Below are 22,801 nucleotides of genomic sequence, written 5' to 3' on the forward strand. Positions count from 1 at the left end.
CTTTGAAAATAAAGTTTAGGACATCCACCATGATTCCCCTTTGTAGAAACCAAAGCACAATTTAGTACCTGAGCAAGAAAGCCTCCCAAAGCTGGGCCAATAATCAATCCGATAGCCCATGATGTACTGACCTGACAACAATAAAACATTCGGAATTTCTTTAAATCAGGAAGAAGCAGGCCACTTCAGGCATCAACAAATTATTCGAATTCCAAGTACTAAGAATATAAAACTTACTGATGATATTCCTAAAGCTTGGTATTCCTTGCGGAAAATTTCAGATGCATATGCCTAATCACCGGAAAAGTAAAACAACATATAAAAAATAAGCACCTTTTAACAAATGCAGCATCTGAGACCTTTGAAACCTAAGAAGCACGAACACTTAAAGAAGGTGATATGTTCATGTCCGATGTCGGACAACGACACTACTCGAACACATGATGATTCTCTTTTAGGTGTCCATAATTGTGAACCAATAATCTTCATTTGGACATGTCTTCGACACTCTTTTTTGCAACGTGTCCAACCCTTTCTTTGGTGTCTATGATGTAGAAATTATAGGTGATCAAAGTAGGAATTTGACATATCTAACATGTTTGAGACGCTAACCTGTGATCTAAAAAAAAAAAATCATAATTTGACATATCTGTAGAATATTCAAAGTAGGAAAATAATAATTGTTTCAACAAATCATATTTAAATTCACTTAAATTTGTCGGAAAATATTTTTGGGTATCTTGAGCATTCTTATGACGTGCCCATGCCGCATCTTAAGAATTTCCTGAGTCTCGCGTCAATCTAAATTCTTCATAACTTATCCTATCTTTTTACTATTTACTTAGTGACATAAACTTACAATAATACTGATCTATGCGCGCGCGTGAGCGCGCACACACACAACAATGCATTAAGATATATATTGAATAATGTATCCCCAACACGTTTATGTCCTTCCTTTTAGAGAAAATAATGTCTCTGTGTGTTCGTGTTGTTTCGTCTATATGTCCGTGTCCGGTGTGTGTCTTAGTTTAACCCGTAACATTCCATATTACTTTCAAGTGTGTAAGAGAGGAATCAAATAGAATTGACAACGGATACCTTCACTGGCCCAAGTAAACCATTCAAACTTCCAAGAAGAAATCTTGTAGAGATGGCCATCCAATAGTTTACACTAAGACCAAAGAGTGTGTTGAAAATAACCCTAAAACGGAGCAAGGATCAAAATGTACTCAGAAAAAGTAGATAGTAGAGAAGTTCTGATATTAAATGGACCAAAGAATAGTAACATAATTCAGGAAAACCCGGTTACTAACACTGCTGAAGTGCCTATGATTATGACTGGCTTGCGACCATATCGATCAGCTATCAATCCCCACAAAACAGATGTTAGAGCTCTTCCAAGCATAAATGAGGAGCCTTCATGGAATTAGCATATTATCAGGACAATCTTAGACAATTAGACTGAGCCAATACAATCATTAATTGATGCATCTTCACTATGGCAAATGTGGACAGGAAATCAGCTCACCCACATAACCTGCATAGTAACCAATTTCTTCTTCTGTTTCTGCAACCTTGAAGTCCCTTATCTGCAAGAGAATCAAAGTTCATATGCTGACCCACACACAGGTATGGATTGAAATGAGATCAAAGAAACATCCCTTCGTCATTTAATTTATATTGTTCACGTATCTTTTTGCAATCTTTTTACTCAACAGATATACTTTGAAGCTTCAAATCAGATGAGATAAGCTTTAAAATAAATTCTCATGATTCACTCGGTGACACAGGACTTCATTTAAGCTCAGGGAAGCTCAGGGAGCTAGCTGACGGAAATTTCAGAAGTTATTTTCAAATTAGATGGAGAGCTATTTTGGAGCTATTTCAAAGTCTTCCTACTTCCTTCCATGTCACCTTTCTCATTAAACAACTTCAAAAGCTCAAAGTAATTGAATGAACAAACAAAAATTTGAGAACAATCAGTCAAAAACAGATGTTGGTATAGTTATCAAAGAGTGGTAGAAGTTTCCAGTGACCATAATGACATGGAAAATATGTTTTCTTTCCTTTTTACTCTTCTTCTGACAGTATGTTGTAGCACGCATCATGGATGATGAAAGACTACCATGAATAGACATGTCCGTGACTCTGCAAAAAAACAGTGGTTCCCAAGATAGTGGTTTGTGTTTTCATTTTTTAACTCTTTTGATTAAAAAAGGCATATAAAAGATTCCTGTTTGTATTTGATGTTATCAGACAACCAGGCCAAACAATGTTCTCGCACCTGAGAAGGAGAAACAATATCCCAGGTAGGGAATTAAGAACTTCTGTAACCATAAAATTGCCTTTTGCAGATAACATGGAAAGTAAAGCAAGATGGAAATATAAACTGTGGCAAGCATAGTAACATTGATCTGGAATATAGAGTAATTTAGAAACAATAATATATGCCCACTTTCGGTTTATCTTTACACGTATGTGGACAGATATAATACAAGCTGATTATATGATTATATATGAATTTTTAAAACAGATACTATTCCTATATCATCTTCAATAGCATTCATCTACGTATTCTCACCATAAAATAAAGGAACGGAAAGAGAGACGATATTGGCAGCGCTGAAAAAGTAATAACAAAATAAATATGTTAGGGCTTGGACGTAAATGATTAACAAAACGACATGACTAAGCCGTTGATAAACATTGCACAGAAAATAAGTACATGACATATACCATATTCCAGTTTTTTGTTTTGGATTATAACACATGACCGCTACATATAAGCAGGTATGAAAATCTCTATTCCACTTTGTGATGATTTTCAAGTATTGGGTAGGGGTAGTCACTTCGCATTCACATTGGATCGTGATCTGTGAGATTTTTTCTCCCTCGTCTATCTGTTTTCTTTTCTTTCCTTCTCACCTATTCTTGTAAAGTTTTTCTAACTTTGTGCACTCTTGCTCATTCGTCAATCAAACCTGTCAAAATGGTAGTACTGCTATATTGGTATCTAACCTCTGTTTTCCCTTTCATGGTAAAGTGGATCAAACTCAGCCTCGGAAACAAATGGAAACTCTTGTTTGGCACTCACTGAAGATTTTTAAGGGAAGGAAGTTGATGTTGTTTTAAGTTAGTTCATGTCTACTTCTTTAGTTCTCAAGTCTCTTGACTAGAGCTGGTTACCATGATCTTCACTAGTTCAAACAGGAGCATAGTCATTCCATTCTTGTTTTTTTTTTTTTGGTCATGATGTTCAATCATCAATTATCGGATACATGGCAAGAAAGAAGAAAGCACAGCGACCACTGTATCCCATTTAGGAAGAGTTGTTCACAAGTTTCACACAACACATTTCTGAATATGTGGATCATTTAAAGAGTTTAACCACTTTCTTTTAAGCTGCCCATTTTGTAACGTTAACACATCTCAGCTCATTAGTACCAGAAATTATCTGAAGTTATGACTTGTCAGTTGTCCCAAAATGCACAACTTTTTAATTCAAGTACACAAGACAAAGACCAAGGACAAGCTTGTGTTCGGTGTTCCCTTCATTTTAAATGGATTCCAAGCACAATTTCATGACAGTTTCATCGATATCCATTACCACGAACGGCACCTTTTCAGACTAGTTGAAGAATGAATTCAACAATGTTCACTTCTTATCTGAAGATTTTAAAGTATCCTTGAACTCAACAAAATTAGGAATTTTTAGTGCTAGTTCTCAACTCCTAAAATCCCATAATTCAAGATTCAATATGACACATTGCAATGGCGTGAATTCAGGAGATTCAACAAAATTTACCTGTACAGAGCACCACAATCCATATCAAGACGAGTTCCTTGATGGGTATACCACGCTGCTTCTCTTTAAGCTCATCCACTTTACATCCCGGGCAGTTTTTGTAGAAACGTTTCTTGAGCAGGCTTTGCTTGTTTTCCTCTCCCATTTTGAATCAATACCCAAATGCAGTTCAAAGGCAATGCTTCTTCTTTTTTTAAGAAGAACAATGCTTCTTTTTTCCCTATACAGAAGAAGAACAACAAAATAGGACTATATAGTATTAGAGATATAGTAGTTGTCAAGCATATTGCATCTGAAAATGAGAAATTTAGAACAGAAAACAGGAACAATAATATATGCATATAGCAACAAGAAACCTTCAAATGTTGTGCTCCAACATCAACGTAATCTATCTGGTACACAGTAGTCCACATACAAACACACATATATATACAAAGAGACTTAACACGGATATCTCATGTTCTTTTGTAAATCAAGTGTCCGACAACCTTACAAGCACTTCGCCTAGTCGTGGGACCAACTTATTGCCCACTTGCGAAGGTCCCAATTATAGTCGGAGCAAAATCTGTATGAATTGATTTCAAAGAAATTGATAGCAACTGAAAGGTTTTGAACCTAAGATTTTAGAAACATTAGATCTTAAGAGAGAGCAAACCCGAGGCTTATGTCATGATTAGGCTCAACTCCCTATGTCATGATTAGGCTCAACTCCGTTGCATCGTTGCACATGAAAGTGAGACACTAACAGCTAGATTCCGTAAGAGAGAGAAGGCAAAAAGGAGAGTACAAAGTAGTACTATATAATTTTGTTCATCGTCCCTTCCTTGTGATTGGTGGAAATTATGTAGGACCTACGAAATCAATACACTTTTTGGTAATAATGAGTTAATTGGTGGTGAGTTCCATACAATTTCTACTAATCACGGGAAGAGCAATGTTCACTCTCTTTAAAACTTTAAAAGATGGTGAACAAAATTAAATCGAAGTCAAATCGACAAGAGTTTGGACAAAGTAAACCAATGAATACAATAGACCAAACCAATCCCTTATTTTAAAATGGGTAAAGTATAGATTATCCCGCGGTCTTTGGCATATCACCTCCCTCACATTTGTAAATGATCAATTCAGTTTCCGATTAAAAGTGCTAAGCTAACACCGTTAATAGGAGATGTTAAAATGACTGTTTGATACCCTCTATCTTCTTTTCTTCTACATTTTTAGCTTGAAAACTGTCGTTTTGTTAATTTTCCAACTAAAACACAAACTAACCCCGATTATATTTTTTCTTATCCTGAAAAACGCTTGAAATGAACAATAACGCAGCTTAATTAATGTAAAAGATAACAAAAGCAGCTCCACTAACAAAAGGAGTAGATTTAACAAAACAAAATAAATAAATAAAACAAAAATTCACCCGCAAACCACCGCCACCCTCATCCATTGCAACTCCCTCATTAGAAGCCTCGCCCCTAAGTCCTTAATTTGCATTTTGGATTCTGGACTTGTGGATTGGTTTTAGTTTCCATGAGCAGAATTTTAGGGTTACAGAGCTGACGAAACATGTACATGCATACTCATGGATAATGAACAACGTTAATTGAATTCGGGAACAAATTTTGGGAGAAAGAAACTGCGTTTTCTGGTCTAACTAAGAAAGGATTTCCGGGTGTAGATCTAGCCATATGCATTTTGCCTTTGAATGGTGGCGGTGGTGGATCAATGAAGAAACCCAAATTCGATGCACACAACACACGGAGAGAGAGAGAGAGAGAGAGAGAGAGAGAGAGAGAGAGAGATCTGACTCAAGCCAAAAGACTACAAATCCATGATGAAGCACAAATTGGTTGCATAACTGTGGGGCTTCAATTTTAGGCTAGGTTTATCTACGGTGGCTTAGCTAGGAATCTATATAAGTAGGTGCACTTTTTGAACACATTTCAATCAAAAAAATTCATACCAAACAATGTTAGAATAATAAATAATTAACGTTCGTGCTGAGAATTGAAAAACCTAACCTATTTATTAAGAAAGTAACATACATAGAATATAAAACAAACAAATTTGAATTGTCTTAACGGATCAAGTCTAAGAGCAATTTACTACACAATATTTAGCAATCTTGCTTCCATTGTTAATAATTTCTAAAGTATAAAACCCAAAGCCATGGTTTAGGCACTTTTGAATTATGGACATTATGCATTAAAGAGTTCCAAAGAATAAGTGGCCATTGGCCGCTATTATTTGCATTAGACATCTCATTTCGCAAGTGTAATGACATTGTTCTAATATGTCAAATAAAATTGAGAATGAATGACATTCGAAATGTCTTAGAGTGATTAAAAGTAAATTTATGAAATACAATTATCAAGACAAAATGCCAAATATACATTTTTAAATTTTGAATTCAAAAAAAAAAAAAAAACAATGGGAGCGTGTGCCCCCGCTTGTACTCCCTCCACCACTGTTTATCCAGATCTTCTGTGAGGATTTTCCTGTGTGAGGATCTTGTGAAATTTTCACTTTGGACTCGACAACACACAAACATATCATTGAGAAGGTTTAATGGTCCACAACAACCATCTTCATTTTCAATGCAAAACCGCGCTGTTTTAGACAATAAAAATATAACGGAGTAAAATCACCGTTTCTTTTTCCGTTTTCTTCTTCCTTTCGTTTCTTCTTCCGCGGTCTTCTGCTCTGGGTTGTAAATTTGGGCAAGGACCAGCTCCTTTATGGTTGTAGTTGGTTTGCATAATAATATTTGAGCTCACTAAAAAAAATATTCATCTCGAAGAAAAGAATTGAACAAGTAAAAAATTATGATTGAAACACAACTTTTTTGAATGAGAACAATTATAAATCAAAAGTACAAATTTTTTGAGTGTTTTTTTCCTTGTAAAAAAAATTGTGTTTACATCGTGATTCTTTACATTTTTTATTCCTCGCCGAGAGGACGATCCAATAATCCACAAGCATTCTACATGACCTTAAGTTTGATAATGTCAAGTTGGTAACACTGAAGAAGAAATGGTGATTTACTCTGTTACATTTTTATTGTCTAAAACGACCCGTTTTGCTTTAGAAATAAAGAAGGTTGTTGTGGATCATTAGATTTCTTCATTGGCCTGTTGTCAAGCCTACAACAAAAGCCTCACAAGATTCTCATAGAGGATCTGGATCCAGTTTGAAAGTGGTGGCGCGACTTGTGTTAGTATCGGTCTGGGGTAAGAGGAAGGGGTAATGTTGTCTTTTAACAAAGAGGTACAACTACGCCTTTTGTCAATGTGGAAGTAAAATATAACTGTGGCACTTTAATCCGAAACTATAAAGAAGTGAATTGGTCATTTTCAAATGTGAGGGTGTTGATGTGCCAAAAGCCTGTACCACAGGGAGATAATGAATACTTTGCCCTTTTAAGATTTATGAGTGTTTTCAGTAGTGAAAAAATTGTAAATTTTTATTTGTGGTTGAAAAGTTATTAGATGTTTTCGATAATAAATAAGTTGTTGAAAAAGTCAAGTTATTTTCGATAGAAAATAAGTGTTGATGAGTTTGTGAGTAGTGTTATAGTAATAAAAAAACTTTTGTTGACAACTTTTTTGTTAGTGGAAAAGAGGAATTGGAGGATGGTGTTGTGGAATGGTGTGCACAGCACCGTATTGCGCATATTTGAGCCGTCGGATGCACGATCTCATCTCGACAATAAATGACTCTCGATCGTTGGTTGCCGAGATGAGATTTGAGCCGTCGGATATACGATCCGATGGCTTAGAGGTGCGTAGCACGGTGCTGTGCACCTCACTGCACAACACCAACCGGAAGTCTGAAAAATAGATGGTAAAATGTTGAAGCTTTTTTATTAGTGAAAACGAAATGGTAAATGCGTTAAGTTTTTAGTATTTTTTGTTAGTGGAAACGGAGCTTTACTCCCTCTCTCCCTAACTAAATGTCTACTGGCTTGTAACTAAATGTTTGATCTGCAAACTTAAGCCTGTAAAAACATGCATTTGTTTTTGCTTAAAAATTCAAATTTTTTTCACAACTTAAAATAACTCATTAATATCTATTGATTTTGAGAAAAAAATTAATTGAATTTTTAACGAAAAAATGCATCTTTTCAAAAGTCTTTCAGTCTGGACATATATGTACATTTATTCATGTGAAGTTGAACTCCATTAATTCACAAAAAACAAGAAAAAAAGGGCAACGGATGCTGGTCCCACCCTAGGACTGCGCTGGGCATCTATTGATCCCATATCGATCAGAGTGTACATTTTTGTTAGTAACACAAAAGTTAACTTTGTCTACCTGTAAAGATCTTTCTCACGTGTTGTTCCTCTAGGGAGCTTTTTGAGGTTTTCCCGTTTTTAGTAACTTTTTCTGCTTTATTTTTATTTATTTATTTTTGCTTTTATTAGCTTTGCATCAAATTTTTTTAGATTATTAATTCGTCTTGACGAGAGGATTGAAAAATTAATTATTTTTAATTTTACCCAAATATTTTTGAAAAAAACTTAGATAAAATCCAAAAAATGATAGTTTCATTCAAAATAAACCAACGCAAAAAAAAAAATTTCAAAATGCACAAAAAACTTCTTAGAGGAACAATATCTCAGTTGACCTGAATCCTCAGTTTCTATTATGGTCGACTGTTAGGGAACCCGTCTATGGCCACCGACCGGTAGAGCTACAAACGAGCCGAGTTTTGCCTTGCTCGAGCTCGGCTCGCCTTAGTTTTCCTCAGCTCAAGCTCGGCTCGAGCTAGAATCGAGCTGAAATACGTGGGCTCGGACTCGGTTCGAACATAAATTTAAAAGCTCGAGCTCGGCTCGGTTCGGTTCGAATGGCTCATTCGGTACATGTATGGGTATTGGTATATTTATGTGTGTGTGTGTGTGTGTGTATATATATATATATATCGGGACGGTTCAAGAGACACCTAAAAAAACACCCCAAATCTCAATCTCATAGTTTCCGATCAAATTTTTGTGATCCGAATCGTTCAATGTGTGCAGAATGTGATTTTAAGGGTGCCCGGAAGAAATTAGCAAAAAAATGACTGGAAAGGCTTCATTTGAGTAGTTTTTATTTGAACCGTTCAATAAAAAACTCTTCGGATCAAGCCCTTCCTGATCATTTTTTTTGCTGATTTCTCTTGAGTATCCTTAAAATCACGTTCTGATCATATTGAGCGGCTCGGATCATCAAAATTTGATCGGGAACTATGAGGTATTTTTTAGGTGTTTTTTGGGTGTCCCCGAAACCACCCCGTGTGTGTGTGTGTGTGTGTATATATATATATATATATATATGTATGTATGTATATGTATATGTAAGCTCGAGATTGGCTCGAATGGCTCGTTTGCTATATGTATGTACTGTATATGGCAGCTTGCGAGCTCAACGAGCCGAGCATCAAGTGGCTCGAGCTCGGCTCGTTTATGAAACGAGCTGAAAATGTTGGCTCGGTTTATTTGCTTAATGAACCGAGCTCGAACGAGCCGTTAGCGAGCCGAGTCACGAGCCGCTCGCGAGCGGCTCAGTTCGTTTGCAGCCCTACTGACCGACTTTATTAGGGCCTTGCTAGTGGACTCTATGGCCATCGACCGGCTTTATTAGGGCCTTGCTAGTGGATGGTGAATTTATGATTTTAATTTGGGTAAAACTCATTGGTATAGGGTTGAGTAAAGAAGTTGGGTGAATTTTTGAAGAATTTTACTCAAATTTTGAGTTTGAGTAAATAGAGAAAAATTGTTAGAAATGCTCTTAAGAGATTATTTTAAAACTTTTATCTCAATCCGATATTAGTGAGTACTTAATCAAAAAAAAAATATTCTTAGATCTTAAAGTAGTTTGAGCGGATTAAAATTTTCGGATCTTATATTGAGTTGAATTTTGTATGGTCTCTTAAGAAAATTGATTATGTCCACACGGGGATCTTTCTCATCATGACGCAATGCATTATTTGTGTGGTGGTCGGAAAACATTACTCTCGGCGATCGGCTGATGTGGTTGCCAATCAGTGTGTGGACGTGGTTATTGAGCATACCCAATGCCTCAATTGGCTTTGGCGTGGCAGGCTGCTTTGGAGTTTGCAGGGACATTGGGAATGGATTTGTTCGTGGTCAAGGGGACGCACATCAGCTCTTCAAGATTTTGAGCATTGAAATGGTATGAGTGGTGGATGTGGAAGTTAATGTGTTTTTTTTTTATCGAATTTTTTTTTTATTAATTCACAAACCGAAGTTACAGAAATTAACAGGAAACGGAAAAAAGGCATCATAACCAATGACCTTCATCTCAACTATGTTGGCAACTAGATCAAGGACAATCACAAGGACGGAACTAGGATTTTACCCTAGCAGTGGCGAAATGTATACTAAAAAAATTTAAAAAATTGTGTTTCAATATTAATAGTCATCAGCTCCAGAAAAAATTAAAAGAACATAACAAAAACTAAACTAAATGATGTTTGTCATTTACACATGGAGTATAAAAGAAGACTAATTTTAATTTTGGGCATCGATAATGGCATAATAATTAAATTTCTTTAATTTTTTTAGGTTAAGTTGTTTTAGTGTTAGAGTGTAGAATATTTTTTTCTTAATTACACATCATCATTTATATTATTTCACTTTGGCCCATTAAATTTATTTTTGGAATACTTTTTTGGATCTCCTTTCATTAAAAAAAAATATAAGATTTATTACTAGTATATAATAAAAAATAAGGAAAAAAACCTAGCAGTGACGAGACTACAAAGTTGGGGATAAAAAAAAATTGTCACATATAATAATTGCATTTTTTAAAATTCTTGTCATGGCGGTCGCCACCATTAGACTTCCTTTGTTCCATCCTTGGTTAGCATGTCAGCTGGCGCAAGTCATTATAGGTCATAAATTATAATGATGCAATATTATAGTGTATGGCCATTTATTATAAATTCTCTCACCAAAAGTGCAATAAAAAACTCTTAACCAAAACTCTCTCTTAAATCAAGTCTCGCAAAATACTAATTTCCACAAAAAAAAAATATATATTTACTGGCTTCTCCAATCCAAATGGACGAATCTTCAAACAAACAAACAAACAAACAAATTAATGAAGTGCGGAGTCTTCCAATATTGGATTTGAGCAAAAAAATTCCACACACAATCCTTCTCAAATACGAGAATGACTATGTGTGGGGATAAGCTCATTCAATGTGCATTTGAGACATTTCGTTTGTTTGTTTTAGCAGACTTTCAGTGAAGACTCCTGCAGTCAGTTTCAATAACAACGTATGAGGCCCTTGTTTGCCACCAGCTAATAAAGTGGGGACCTATTAATTCAGTGGGAAATGAATTTCATTCGGTCCTTTTCGATTCCCTCGTTCAACAATAAGTTGATAATATTCTCTCATTAAACACCTAACCATCATTCTCAATTGAATGAAACCAAAAAGAGAGACCAAGACTATTTGAATAGTACACATACGTACTTGTCAGCAAGATAATTCCCAGGTCAAGAAGTCCTCCCATTGTAACTTCTGATCTGGTTCTTAATTCTCGATCTTATGAATGTTATAGTTGGAATGGTCTCGAAAGACAATTTAAGGAATCTATCTCCAACTAATTAATTAAAAGTGGCACGAGACGCTGAGATATACGTGATTATAAAAAGTAAGGAATACAGCTGTCTCCAAATAATGTTTTCTAATGAACCTGGCTATATTTGAATCAGATTGATCACTCTTAATCTTGGTTATCTCATTAGTTTTGATTGCATAGTCATAGTTGTAGATTTGATTGGGTTCAAGCAAAAGTATACTAAATTAAGAATACAAGAATATCCACGTGGTTGTGTTCCCGAAGCACTGGAAAATCTGTGTGTGTGTATATCTCCTCGTACTCATTAATTTTCCTTATGTTGGCTTGAAGACTCATCTTTCTGCATGACTCGATATCCAACCTAATAGAACGGCTAATTTGGAGATAGATCTCATCCACTGTTTATTAGCAGGGATTCAATTAAAGTCGAGAAAAAGTTCGTAAAGACTGATCCTCAATACAAAAATGCATTGCACTATTAATAGTTATCGGCTCCAGAAAAAAATAAAATAACATAACAAAAACTAAACTAAATGATGTTTGTCATTTACACATGGAGTATGAAAAATGACTAATTTTAATTTTGGGCATCGATAATGGCATAATAATTAAATTTTCTTAATTTTTTAGGTTCAATTGTTTTAGGGTTAGAGTGTGAAATTTTTTTTCTTAGTTACACATCATCATTTATATTATTTTACTTTGGCCCATTGAATTTAGTTTTAGAATACTTTTTTGGGTCTCTTTTCTTGAAAAAAAAAAGAAGAAGATTTATGACTAGAATGTAATAAAAAAATAAGAAAAAAAACCTAGCAGTAGCGAGACTATATAAATTGGAGATAAAAAAAATTGCCACATATAATAATTGCATTTTCTAAAATTCCACTAGACCTCCCTTGCTTCCATCCTTGGACAATCATATGCCACCTGCTAGCCAAGGAAGCTCGTCAACCCGAAAAAAAAAAGAAAAAAAAAAAAAATTGATTCCCATAACAGATAGGGGAGCACAGTACAAGCAAAACAGTGCCGAAAACATATGAAAAATGAGCACAATTACTGACTTTGTGAACTTCACGACCTCATCCAAACCAACTGAATCCTGACGAAAATTTGAAAATGATCATTGCCGAGACCACCTAACCTCAGTTATTTCTAGCAAAGGAAACGTTTTCAGTGCAGGGCCCAGTGTAGAAAAGTAGACAGAGCATCTTCAAATCTTCAGCAAACACTTGATTGCAGGAGTGACAGAACATTAATAAGCACATGATTGAAATAGATTTGTACCCGGGAAAAGAGAAAAAAAAAGATTTGTACAAAAACATTGGATGGAGCTCGTCGAGTTTTCCATTTTTTCTTTGGAAAATTTTAAAATCAGCTCAGTGGGCTGATAATAGTGAGAGTGTGAATGTGTATTAATGAGTATAAAAAGTACATAGAACTGCGTGTTTTTCTCGTCTTATAGTGTGTTTATCGTCAGCCCATTAGGCTGACAATAGCAAGACCGTTTTTCTTTTACGAATATGTTTGATGTTTCAATCATGTACTTATTGATGTTTGATCAAGTCAATTTTTTGTGTAATGACAAATTCTACAAAGTGAACAATTCCGATCATTCTTGATCTCGGGCCCACAGAGGCCTAAAACTAGACCAGGAACTAGACAATGGAAATTGGACAAAAGCTGTACATGTCCGTTATTACACATCAACAAACTTTTCTATGATACGCTATAGCGGTTGCTTTTAGTGGGTGTTCGGAAAAAATTATTTGGACAGATTTTTAGATTCTACCATCTAAAAATCAGTTTATAATATTTGTCAAAAATTCTACATAACTAATTTTTCAAATTCACAGATTTTGGAAACCTAAAAAAGGAAAGAAATTTTCAAAATTTCAAAGTTGGATTTAGATATCTTTTCGAATTCTACAATACAAATTCTCAAAAAAAAGAATGAAATTCGATCTCCTCATCTCCCAGCTGCAGCAAACAGGTTTGAACAAGGTTGTTTAACATATATTTTTACTTACCCATTTTGATGTTCCACACAAATATTTCGATTGTTTCAATTTGTTTGGAATATTTTTTGAAGGGTCCATGTAAGAAATCAATTTCGTTGGATATCGGTAAGTGCTTGCTCCATGCGTTATTTTTTTGGTCAATACGATTAGAGACCAAAAAAAGAACATATGGATCAAACACTTACTGATATCCAGGTAAACTGATTTTTATAGATACCCTTCAAAAAAAATTAAATAAATTAAACAGCTTAGATCATTTGTATGAAACCTTGAAATGATCCATACAAGGTGTTGTACACAAAATTGTTGTATGCATAGCATTTCTCATATCGATTATACATCATAGTGTACAATTTTGTCTACCTGTAAAGATCTTTCTCACGTGTTGTTCCGCTGGGAAGCTTTTTGAGGTTTCTACCTTTTTTTTTATTCAATTTTTTTCACTTTTATTTGCCTTGCGTCAAACTTTTGCGAATTATTTATTTGTTTCGACAAGAGGAATCGAAAAAGTAATTTTTTTTTTTTACCAAATATTTGTACAAATATCCAAGATAAAGTCCAAAAAATAATAGTTTGATTCAAAATAAACCGATACGAAAAAAAAAATTGAATAAAAAAAAAAGAAGAAGCCAAAATGCTTTTTAGAGGAACAACACCTCAGTCTCATTTTAATGACATGAATCCGTCAATTTTCTATGGGTCGACTGTAAGGGCATCTCTCAAACATTTCCTTATTAATTAGTACTTTGAGTACAAGTTTCACGACCTCATCCAAACCAACTGAATCCTGACGAAAATTTGAAAATGATCATTGCCGAGACCACCAACCTCAGTTTTATTTCTAGCAAAGGAAACGTTTTCAGTGCAGGGCCCAGTGTAGAAAAGTAGACAGAGCATCTTCAAATCTTCTGCAAACACTTGATTGCACGAGTGACAGAACATTAATAAGCACATGATTGAAATAGATTTGTAACCGAGAAAAGAAAAAAAAAAGATTTGTACAAAAACACGGGATGGAGCTCGTCCAGTTTTCCATTTTTTCTTTTACGAATATGTTTGATGTTTCGATTGTGTACTTATTGATGTTCGATCAAGCCAATTTTCTATGTAATGACAAACTCTACAAAGTAAACAATTCCGATCATTCTTGATCTCGGGCCTAAAACTAGACCATGAACTAGACAATGGAAACTGGACAGAAGCTGTACATGTCCGTTATTACACATCAACGAATTTTTCTATGATACGCTATAGTGGTTGCTTTTAGTGGGTGTTTGGAAAAATTTATTTGGACAGATTTTTAGATTCTACCGTCTAAAAATCAGTTTATAATATTTGTCAAAAATTCCACATAACTAATTTTTCGAATTCACAGATTTCGGAAACCTAAAGAAGGAAAGAGATTCTCAAAATTTCAAAGTTGGATTTAGATAGCTTTTGGAATTCTACAATACAAATTCTCAAAAAATTCTCAAAAAAAAGAATGAAATTCTCCTAATCTCGCAGCTACAACAAACAAGTTTGAACAAGGTTGTTTAACATATATTTTTACTCAACCATTTTGAGGTTTCACACAAATATTCCGATCGTTTCAATTTGTTCAGAATATTTTTTGAAAGGTCCATGTAAGAAATCAATTTCGTTGGATATCGGTAAGTGCTTGCTCCATGCGTTATTTTTTTGGTCAGTACGATTAGAGACCAAAAAAACGTATGGATCAAACACTTACTGATATCCAGCTGAACTGATTTATTATAGATAGCCTTCAAAAAATTTAAATAAATTAAACAGCTCAGATCATTTGTACGGAACCTCGAAATGATTCAATACAAGGTGTTGTACACAAAATTATTGTATCCATAGCATTTCTGCATATCGATCATACATCATAGTGTACAATTTTGTCTACCTGTAAAGATCTTTCTCACGTGTTGTTCCGCTAGGAAGCTTTTTGAGCTTTCTACCTTTTTTTTGTTTTTTTTATTCAATTTTTTTCGCTTCTATTTGCTTTGCGTTGAACTTTTGCGAATTATTTATTTGTTTCAATGAGAAGAATCAGAAAATTAATTTTTTATTTTTACCAAATATTTGTACAACTATCCAAGATAAAGCCCAAACATTAAACAATAGTTTGATTCAAAATGAATCAATACGAAAAAAATTTGAATAAGAAAAAAAAAAGAAGCCAAAATGCGTTTTAGAGGAACAACACCTGAGTCTCATTTTAATGACATGAATCCCTCAATTTTCTATGGGTCGACTCTAAGGGCATCTCTCAAATATTTCCTTATTAGTACTTTGAGTACAAGTTTCATTTGAAATCACGAGGCCTTGCTTGATAGCAGTAGCGGCTTCAGGAATTCTTCGAAGGGTAAAATTTAATTTGGCATAGGGTTGAGTATAGAAGTAGGGTGAATTTTTAAAGAATTTTACTCAAATTTTGAGTTCCAGTAAAAAAAAGTAATACTGGTTAGAAATGCTCTTAATTAAGAGATTAATTTAAAACTTTTATCTCAATTCGATATCAATGAGTACTTAATCAAAAAAAATTATTCTTGGGTCTTAAAGTAGTTTGAGCGGATTAAAATTTTCCGATCTCAGATTGAGTTTAAATTTCTACGATTTCTCAACAAATTGATTATGTCCACACGGGCGATTTTGCTCATCATGAAGCGATAAATTATTTGTGTTGTGGTCGAACAACATTACTCTGTGCGATCGGCTAATGTGGTTGCCAATCAGTGTGTGGACGCGGTTATTGAGCATACCCAACGCCACAATTGGCAAGGGCGTGGCCGGTAGCTTTGGAGTTTGCAGGAATGCTGGGAATTCATTTGTTCTTGGTCAAGGGTACGCACATTAGCACATCAAGATTTTGGGCAATGAAATGGTATGGGTGGTGGATGTGGAAGTCATTGTTGAAGATATTAGAATATATATGAGTTTTAACCTTTGTTATAATATGTGTGGCCCGTGATCTCTTCTGGCTCGAGTCCTTCCTCCGCTGGTCCAATGTTTGCCTAGCCTTCTCCTCGCCGCCTGCACAATGAGCGCACGACTAAGACCTGGCCGGGGGTTGCCCGGCAAGGCCCTCCGGCGAGAGGATAAGTACGTGTAGGAAGAGAGGAAAGAGACTAGGGTTTTGAGTGGTTAATCGCGTATGAGCGTGCGTACCTTCGCGGAGGTGTTATCCTTCTATATTTATAGAATCTCTTTGTCTTGCTCTCCAAGCACAGGCATGTGCCTTGCACGGGTTAGATGACGCTATCGTGACGTCACTAAATAAATCTGATAACCGTTTTGGTGCGAGCTGGCACATTCCACGTGCACTCATGGTTATCCTTTGGTGTAACCGCCTCAGCACGTGGGGCGACACGTGAGTACACAGGTGGCCGAGCCCATGAAACCGTGGGTAGCCGAACTTGAGGTTCAGCCGAGCTCGACCGCCTTGATTGCATGTGGAGGCATGACCCTGTATGTGGCCGAACCCAAACGTGGCCGAGCCCGACGTTGATCAGAGCTCGGCGATAGCCGACGTTAACTGAGAGCCGAGCTTGACTGACACCTTTGATCCAGGATTTAGATGAATGCCCCACCCATCGACGATTCTCGGCCATGGTCCAAATGTGGTCACGATAACCAGCCACAGTCGGCCAAATTTTGGTCACCCACAATAGCCCCTCAATCTTTGCCGTCGCCGAGCACGTGGTAGAGATTGATTTTAAGTTCAGGCCGAACCTGTTCACTGATTGCGGCTGTAGGACGCGTACGGCTATTAACCGAGCCTAATTCCTTTTAACGACCGTCGTAATATATGTCCCTCGAAAAATAGCTCCACATGTCTTTTTGCAGTTGGGCACGGTTTACGATAGGGCGGCTAGGGTACGTGAAGCCCTGCAGGGTTGTCCCATCGTCGCCACGTGTCAAGCATTGGTTGGCAGCTTGGTTCGGTGGTGCAGAGATGGGCGGGAACTTCAAATTCCCTAACCCTAGGTCTATATAAAGGGCGAAGGGATGAGAGAGAAAGCTCACGAACCGTTTCTCTCTCTAGGACGCCATTGCCAGACCTCCATCTCAGGCTTCCTCAACCTCCAGCTTCGATTCAGTCCCAAATCCTTTGAAAGACTTCAGGTATACGTTCGATCCTTAGTTCTTTTTACGTTTCCATAGTTTTTATGTGCTTTCCCACTCGTTTCTTGGGATTTCTTGCTCTGTATGAACAGTGTCTCGCTGGGGATGAACAGTCCGTTCATCTCCTAGGTTCAACCTGTTCTTCCGAGCTTCAGTAGAGGTTAGGGTTTGTCTGGCCATCATTGGAATCGACCGAACCTAATCATTTCGACTTAGCTGATGTAGACATTGGCCGAGCCCCACTTGGTTGTAGACAGGTTCGGCTGACGATGGAGTTGGCCGAACCCTCGATACTCAGTGTTGGAGATCCCCGAGTCTGAAGCCTTAGTAGGATGATACTGGGTGGGCCAGTAGGTTAGCCGACCGTAGTGAGATCCTTGCTTTTGCCAACGCCGAGGTTCCTCATTATATTCCTTCTGTTTTGTTAGGTCTGGCTCACCTGGTCGTAGTCATTTCTTCCGACTCTGAGAGCTCAGAGGACGATTCTGGGGACTTGGTTATCCGAGAATACTTGAAAAGATATAGAAGCCGACGTCAAGCTTCTTCAATTGCTTCGAATATGTCGACGGACTCTAGTGACTCTAACGCCGAGCGTAACTTTGAATACGCAGCAGATGAGTTCGATACCGAGCCTGAAATTTCGTTTTCCCAATCAACCAACTCCGAGGCCGAGCCCCAGCTGGGACCAGAGGCCGAATCTAGACTTCATTCCCAGGCCGAAGCCGCCTCTTCAGCTCGATCGGGGCATAGTGAGACTTTTTCTGAGAACAAAGAGGTCGCCGACCTCTACGAGAGGGGTCAGGTTTGTCCACATGCCCACTTTTTCAGTGGGGAGCTTGGCGAATATCAGAGCTTTTGCCGAGACTACGATATTCCTGACGATGTGGTCATCAGTCAGGTGGCCAGTAACCGTATCCGGGATAGAAGAGAGCAACATCCCGAGCACATAACAGTGCCCTTAATGGCCATTTGTGAAGCCGGACTGCGGTTCCCCCTTCATCCCTTTCTGAGGGAGCTGCTAGCTAGGTTTAGTCTGGTCCCCCATTTCTTCGCTGTCAACAGCTATAGGATTGTGATGTCAGTCATTAAGCTGAAGGAGCTTCATAACATTGAGTTTACAGTGGCCGACCTATTTCATACGTATATAATGTCTAAGCACGGTCATACCGAGCGTAGGTACCTGTCCACACGCAGGGGTAAGACGCCCCTGGTGGACGGTTTGCCCGATACCGACAAGTGGGCGAATTTTTATGTTGAAGTCAATGGAAATTATGAGTTCGGCGACCAGTCCAACCGTCGGTACGCCGTACCGAAGATAAAAGATTTCCGAGGTAGGTTTCCTTTAATTTTAGTTTTCTGCCGAACCTACTGTTGCTCTTGTGTCCTTGTTTCCCTCAATGTAGTTTGTCATCCTTTGTGTTGTTTGCAGATCATAGATCTATCACGAAAACTCAGCAGTCTTTGGCCGTTGAGAGGCATACTGAGATTTTGATTTCCCAAGCTGTTAGAGACGCGCCAACGTTGCTCGGCTACGAGCCATCATACCGAGGTAAACTTAAGAGAAGGGAAGAGGCTGGTGGGCCGAGCAATAGCGAGGGAGTAATTAAGAAGAAATCTTCGACGGGAGAGAAGCATCAGAAGAAGGGAGAGAAGAAGCAGAGGGAGCCGAGGGTGAAATTTCCTACGTTTCGGAAACCGGTAGAGTTTTGGTTTAAAGAGAGCCTACAATCCGAGCATTCAGGTGCGAATACTTCTCCCCAAACACCACCATCCGAGCACGCCGGCCAGATGGGGAGACGAAATGTCGTTCGTGTCAATCTCAGAGATGGTGCTGCGGTTCGGCAGAAAGACTCTAATGTCGCCGAGCCTGCGGAGAAAAGACAGAAAATAACTCACGATTTTTTTCCATCTAAGCCGTCAACACCGCTCTTGAGTGACAAAGACAAAACAGAATCCTCAGCCGCGGGTGGTTCCAGAATGGTTGAGAAGTCGTTGGGCTCGGCTGGGCCGGTTGGTGTTCCTGAATTTGCCCCATCTTATGCCCTTGCCGAGGGTAGGGTCGTCAATGTTGAAGACTCGGTGAAGATGGAGCCAGGATTAGCCGTTGCCGTGCTTCAAGGGCTGGCTCTTCCTCGTGATATGCAGAAGGTACCCGATGACCTTCAACCGAGCTTGGTGCACGCAAGTGCTTATTTAGTTCAGGTTTGTCCGAACGTCTTTATTTTCCTCTTGTACCGTGCCAGTTTCAAGCTTCGTTTTTTGGACATAATCGTAATTCGACTTTCTTACTTGTTGATTTTCAGGCTGGTCAAGCTCTTCTGCGTGCTTCGAATAAAGCCGAGCTTGTTTCAGCAGAAAGGTCTCGATATCGTGAAGACCTTAAGACCGAACGAGACAAGGTGAAAACTTTGAAGTCCAACTTGAAGGTTGCCAAAGCTCATGCGGCCGAGCTCGAGGCTGAGAAGGTGGAATTGGAGGAGAGAGCTAAGAAAGCCGAGCGTGAACTGGGTAAAGTTCTCAGGAGGGAGAAGAGAAAGATGAAGGAAGTAGATGGGAAAGCTTATCAGGCCGGGTTTGACCGGGCGGGTGCCGAGTATGTGAGGGAAGCCCGTTCCATGGTTAATGATGAGGTCAAGTCGAGAGTTCCAATTGCCTACCGAACGGGGTATAAGGACGGTGTGAAGGCCGCGTGTGCTGTTATGCAGCTGGAGCCGGACTTGAATTTGACGAAGTCGATTCCTGCACCTGTCACACCCGAGCTTGTGCTACCGTATACCGAGGAGGAATGCGCACCTCTCCCTCCTGAAGATTTTCCCGACAGTGACGATGATGTAGAAGAGGTTTCTGGTGATGAAGGTGAAACAAGGGCTACCCCACAAACTGCTGTTGGTGCCGGCGGCCAAGTTGATGACGGTTCTAAGAAAACTGTTGATGGTGATGGCGCTGATGGTGAGCAACAGAATGTCGAAGGGAATGCCGAGGCTGGAACTGGAGCTGATTTTGTCGAGGCTGCTGGAGATGCTGCTTAAGTTTAAATAGGGTCATTGCTTACTTTCATATTTTCTGTTGTAATTGCTCATTGTGGTTTTTCCTTATTTGGCCGAGGCTGCTTGATCCGAGCTAGGATTCTTCCGTGTCGTATGTAACTAGGTTTATGTAAAGCTGAACTCGAATGAAAGGATTTTGTAATGTTTTCAACCTTATGAGTTGTCTGCAACACTTGTTTCTCTCCTTTTTGAATGATGACTTCTGTGTTTGCAATGTATTGTCAGACATGTTCTTGCTTGTTCGTATCTGTTTTGGGATTTGTGGTTGACCGTAGCCCCTACTTTGGTGTATGTAGCCCCCACTTTGGTCTATGTCCGGCTGAAGCATATGGATGTTGGCTGTGGATTTGCCGAGCTTAGAACAAAGTAGTGTAGGAGAATTGTGGAGAGTCTGCCGAGCATAGTATTGTGTTCGGCAATTTTGTGGCCATCGGTTTGAGTGTTGTTACTTGTGTTTTGTTATTCTTTTGGTCATCTTTGCTTACATGACATATATCCGTGGCCTCCGTATGGATCTATGTACGGCTGGAGCGTATGGATATTCTCTCGTTGTTGTAGTTGATAGCTATAGATTTGCTGAGCCTGGACCAAAATTTAGTGGAAGTATGAGAGACTGCCGAGCATGTAGTTCTGCTTGGTCTTTTATGTTAGTCTTTTAAAGTGTATTGAGTGGTGGGGCTTTGTCGAGGTGCAAGCCCCTAGCTAAGTTGGTTGAGTGATATGTTTGTGGGTGGTTTGCTCACCAAAATGCGAGTGTAACCAGGCTTTGGCCGACCTTAGAGTCTTGCCGAGCCGAACCGGAACCAGACTGTTTTGGTTGGCTCGGTGGACCTGATGTCCGTTGTGCTTCTTTTGGGCAGTAATATTGGCCGAAGCGGAGGCATAGTAGCCGTTTGTGGGTGTGACCGAGGTCATCGTTTGTGGTCGGCAAGTTTTGCCGAAGAAAAGCACAGAACAAAAAAAAATTTTTTTTTTTTTTTTTTTTTTTTTTTTTTTTTTTTTTTTTTTGAAGTTTGCAAATGACAACTGTAAGACAATTTTTCTTTGATTTCCCAAACATGGAAGTACAAGTTGAAATAAAAATACTTGTGCCGAAGCCAACTTAAAGGAAGAGAGTGTAGACAGTGGCCGAACATGAGGCACACTGTTCGGGATTTCAGCTACATGTACGCCTTCTTGAGATTCTGTGCATTCCATGGGTTAGTTAGAACTTTCCCATTCATGTCCTCCAGCACGTAGGCACCTTCACCAGCAACTTTTACGATTCGAAAAGGCCCCTCCCAATTGGGCTTGAATTTGGTTTTCTTGCTGGCTTGCACAACTTTTCTCCAAACCAAATCGTCCGGCTTGAATTTTTTGATTCGCACGCCACGATTATATCCCTTGGCCACCTGTTGCTGGTAATCAGCAAGGTGCAGGCGAGCGTCATCACGCTTCTCTTCTGCCAAAATTAGCTCCTGTGCGATGGCGTCGTCGTTTGTTTTGGGGTCAAACGTTTCTGTCCGGAGAGTTGGAAACTTGGACTCCAATGGGATGACGGCTTCCATGCCAAATGCCATCGAAAATGGTGTTTGGCCCGTTGATCGCCTTGGTGTTGATCGGTAGGCCCATAGAACGCGTGGCAGTTCTTCGGCCCATTTTCCTCTCTTGGAGTTCAGTCGACGCTTGATGCCGGCACAGACAGTTTTGTTCGTGGCCTCTGCTTGTCCATTTCCTTGTGGGTAGGCTGGGGTGGAGTTGAAGAAGCGTATCCCAAATTCGGCACAAAGGTTTGTGAGGTCCTTGCCCACGAATTGAGTTCCATTATCGGAGACGATTGCGTATGGGACGCCGAATCTGGTAACAATGTTTCGCCATACGAATCTTCGGACATCCGCCTCAGTTGTTGTTATGAGAGGCTCTGCTTCAACCCATTTGGAGAAGTAGTCTGTGGCTGTAATCAGAAACTTGAAGCCTCCAGGAGCTGTAGGCAGCTTTCCCACGATGTCAAGCCCCCATTGGGCAAAGGGCCAGGGACTAGTGATGGGCGAGAGGTCCTGAGCTGGCTTTTTTGGGATAGGTGAAAACAGCTGGCACGGTCGACATTTGCGGACAACCTCTTCGCAGTCTTTCTTCATGTTCTTCCAGAAGTAGCCTTGACTCATGGCGCGTTGACACAGGGAGCGGCCGCCAGAGTGACAGCCGCAACTTCCTGAATGAAGTTCCGTC

At 38.8% G+C, this 22,801-nt stretch overlaps 2 protein-coding genes across 5 annotated transcripts in view; one reads left to right on the plus strand and one right to left on the minus strand.

Annotated features, from left to right (window-relative positions):
- The window catches only part of LOC131327179 (protein ZINC INDUCED FACILITATOR-LIKE 1-like), an 87,918-nt gene extending 83,570 nt beyond the window's left edge, over positions 1 to 4,348 (minus strand). For 2 of the 4 annotated variants that reach the window (XM_058360216.1, XM_058360214.1), the window contains exons 1-7: positions 3,809 to 4,345; positions 2,585 to 2,625; positions 1,532 to 1,592; positions 1,317 to 1,419; positions 1,102 to 1,204; positions 238 to 291; positions 69 to 131 (exon numbers count right to left, since the gene is read on the minus strand). In XM_058360216.1, the coding sequence (XP_058216199.1) occupies positions 69 to 131; positions 238 to 291; positions 1,102 to 1,204; positions 1,317 to 1,419; positions 1,532 to 1,592; positions 2,585 to 2,625; positions 3,809 to 3,953 (570 nt within the window). In that variant the 5' untranslated portion in view covers positions 3,954 to 4,345. Of the gene's footprint in view, positions 1 to 68; positions 132 to 237; positions 292 to 1,101; positions 1,205 to 1,316; positions 1,420 to 1,531; positions 1,593 to 2,584; positions 2,626 to 3,808 lie in introns of all 4 variants that reach the window. The other 2 variants (XM_058360215.1, XR_009200220.1) reach the window with 2 other exon arrangements.
- A 14,986-nt stretch (positions 4,349 to 19,334) lies between these two features.
- LOC131327138 (uncharacterized) lies at positions 19,335 to 21,677 on the plus strand. Its single transcript, XM_058360153.1, has 2 exons — positions 19,335 to 19,748; positions 19,850 to 21,677. Exons 1-2 carry the CDS (start codon positions 19,335 to 19,337, stop codon positions 20,573 to 20,575), a joined length of 1,140 nt encoding a protein of 379 aa, XP_058216136.1. The 3' UTR covers positions 20,576 to 21,677.
- The last annotated feature ends 1,124 nt before the right edge of the window (positions 21,678 to 22,801 follow it).

The sequence above is a fragment of the Rhododendron vialii genome, chromosome 5a (assembly GCF_030253575.1).
Source record: "Rhododendron vialii isolate Sample 1 chromosome 5a, ASM3025357v1".
Lineage (NCBI taxonomy): Eukaryota > Viridiplantae > Streptophyta > Magnoliopsida > Ericales > Ericaceae > Rhododendron > Rhododendron vialii.

Excerpts from the sequence above, each read along its gene's own strand:
- LOC131327138 (XM_058360153.1), top strand. The coding sequence starts at position 19,335 with ATGGGGAGACGAAATGTCGTTCGTGTCAATCTCAGAGATGGTGCTGCG. Across the intron at positions 19,749-19,849 it reads CAAGTGCTTATTTAGTTCAG|GCTGGTCAAGCTCTTCTGCG; the intron begins GTTTGTCCGAAC and ends GTTGATTTTCAG.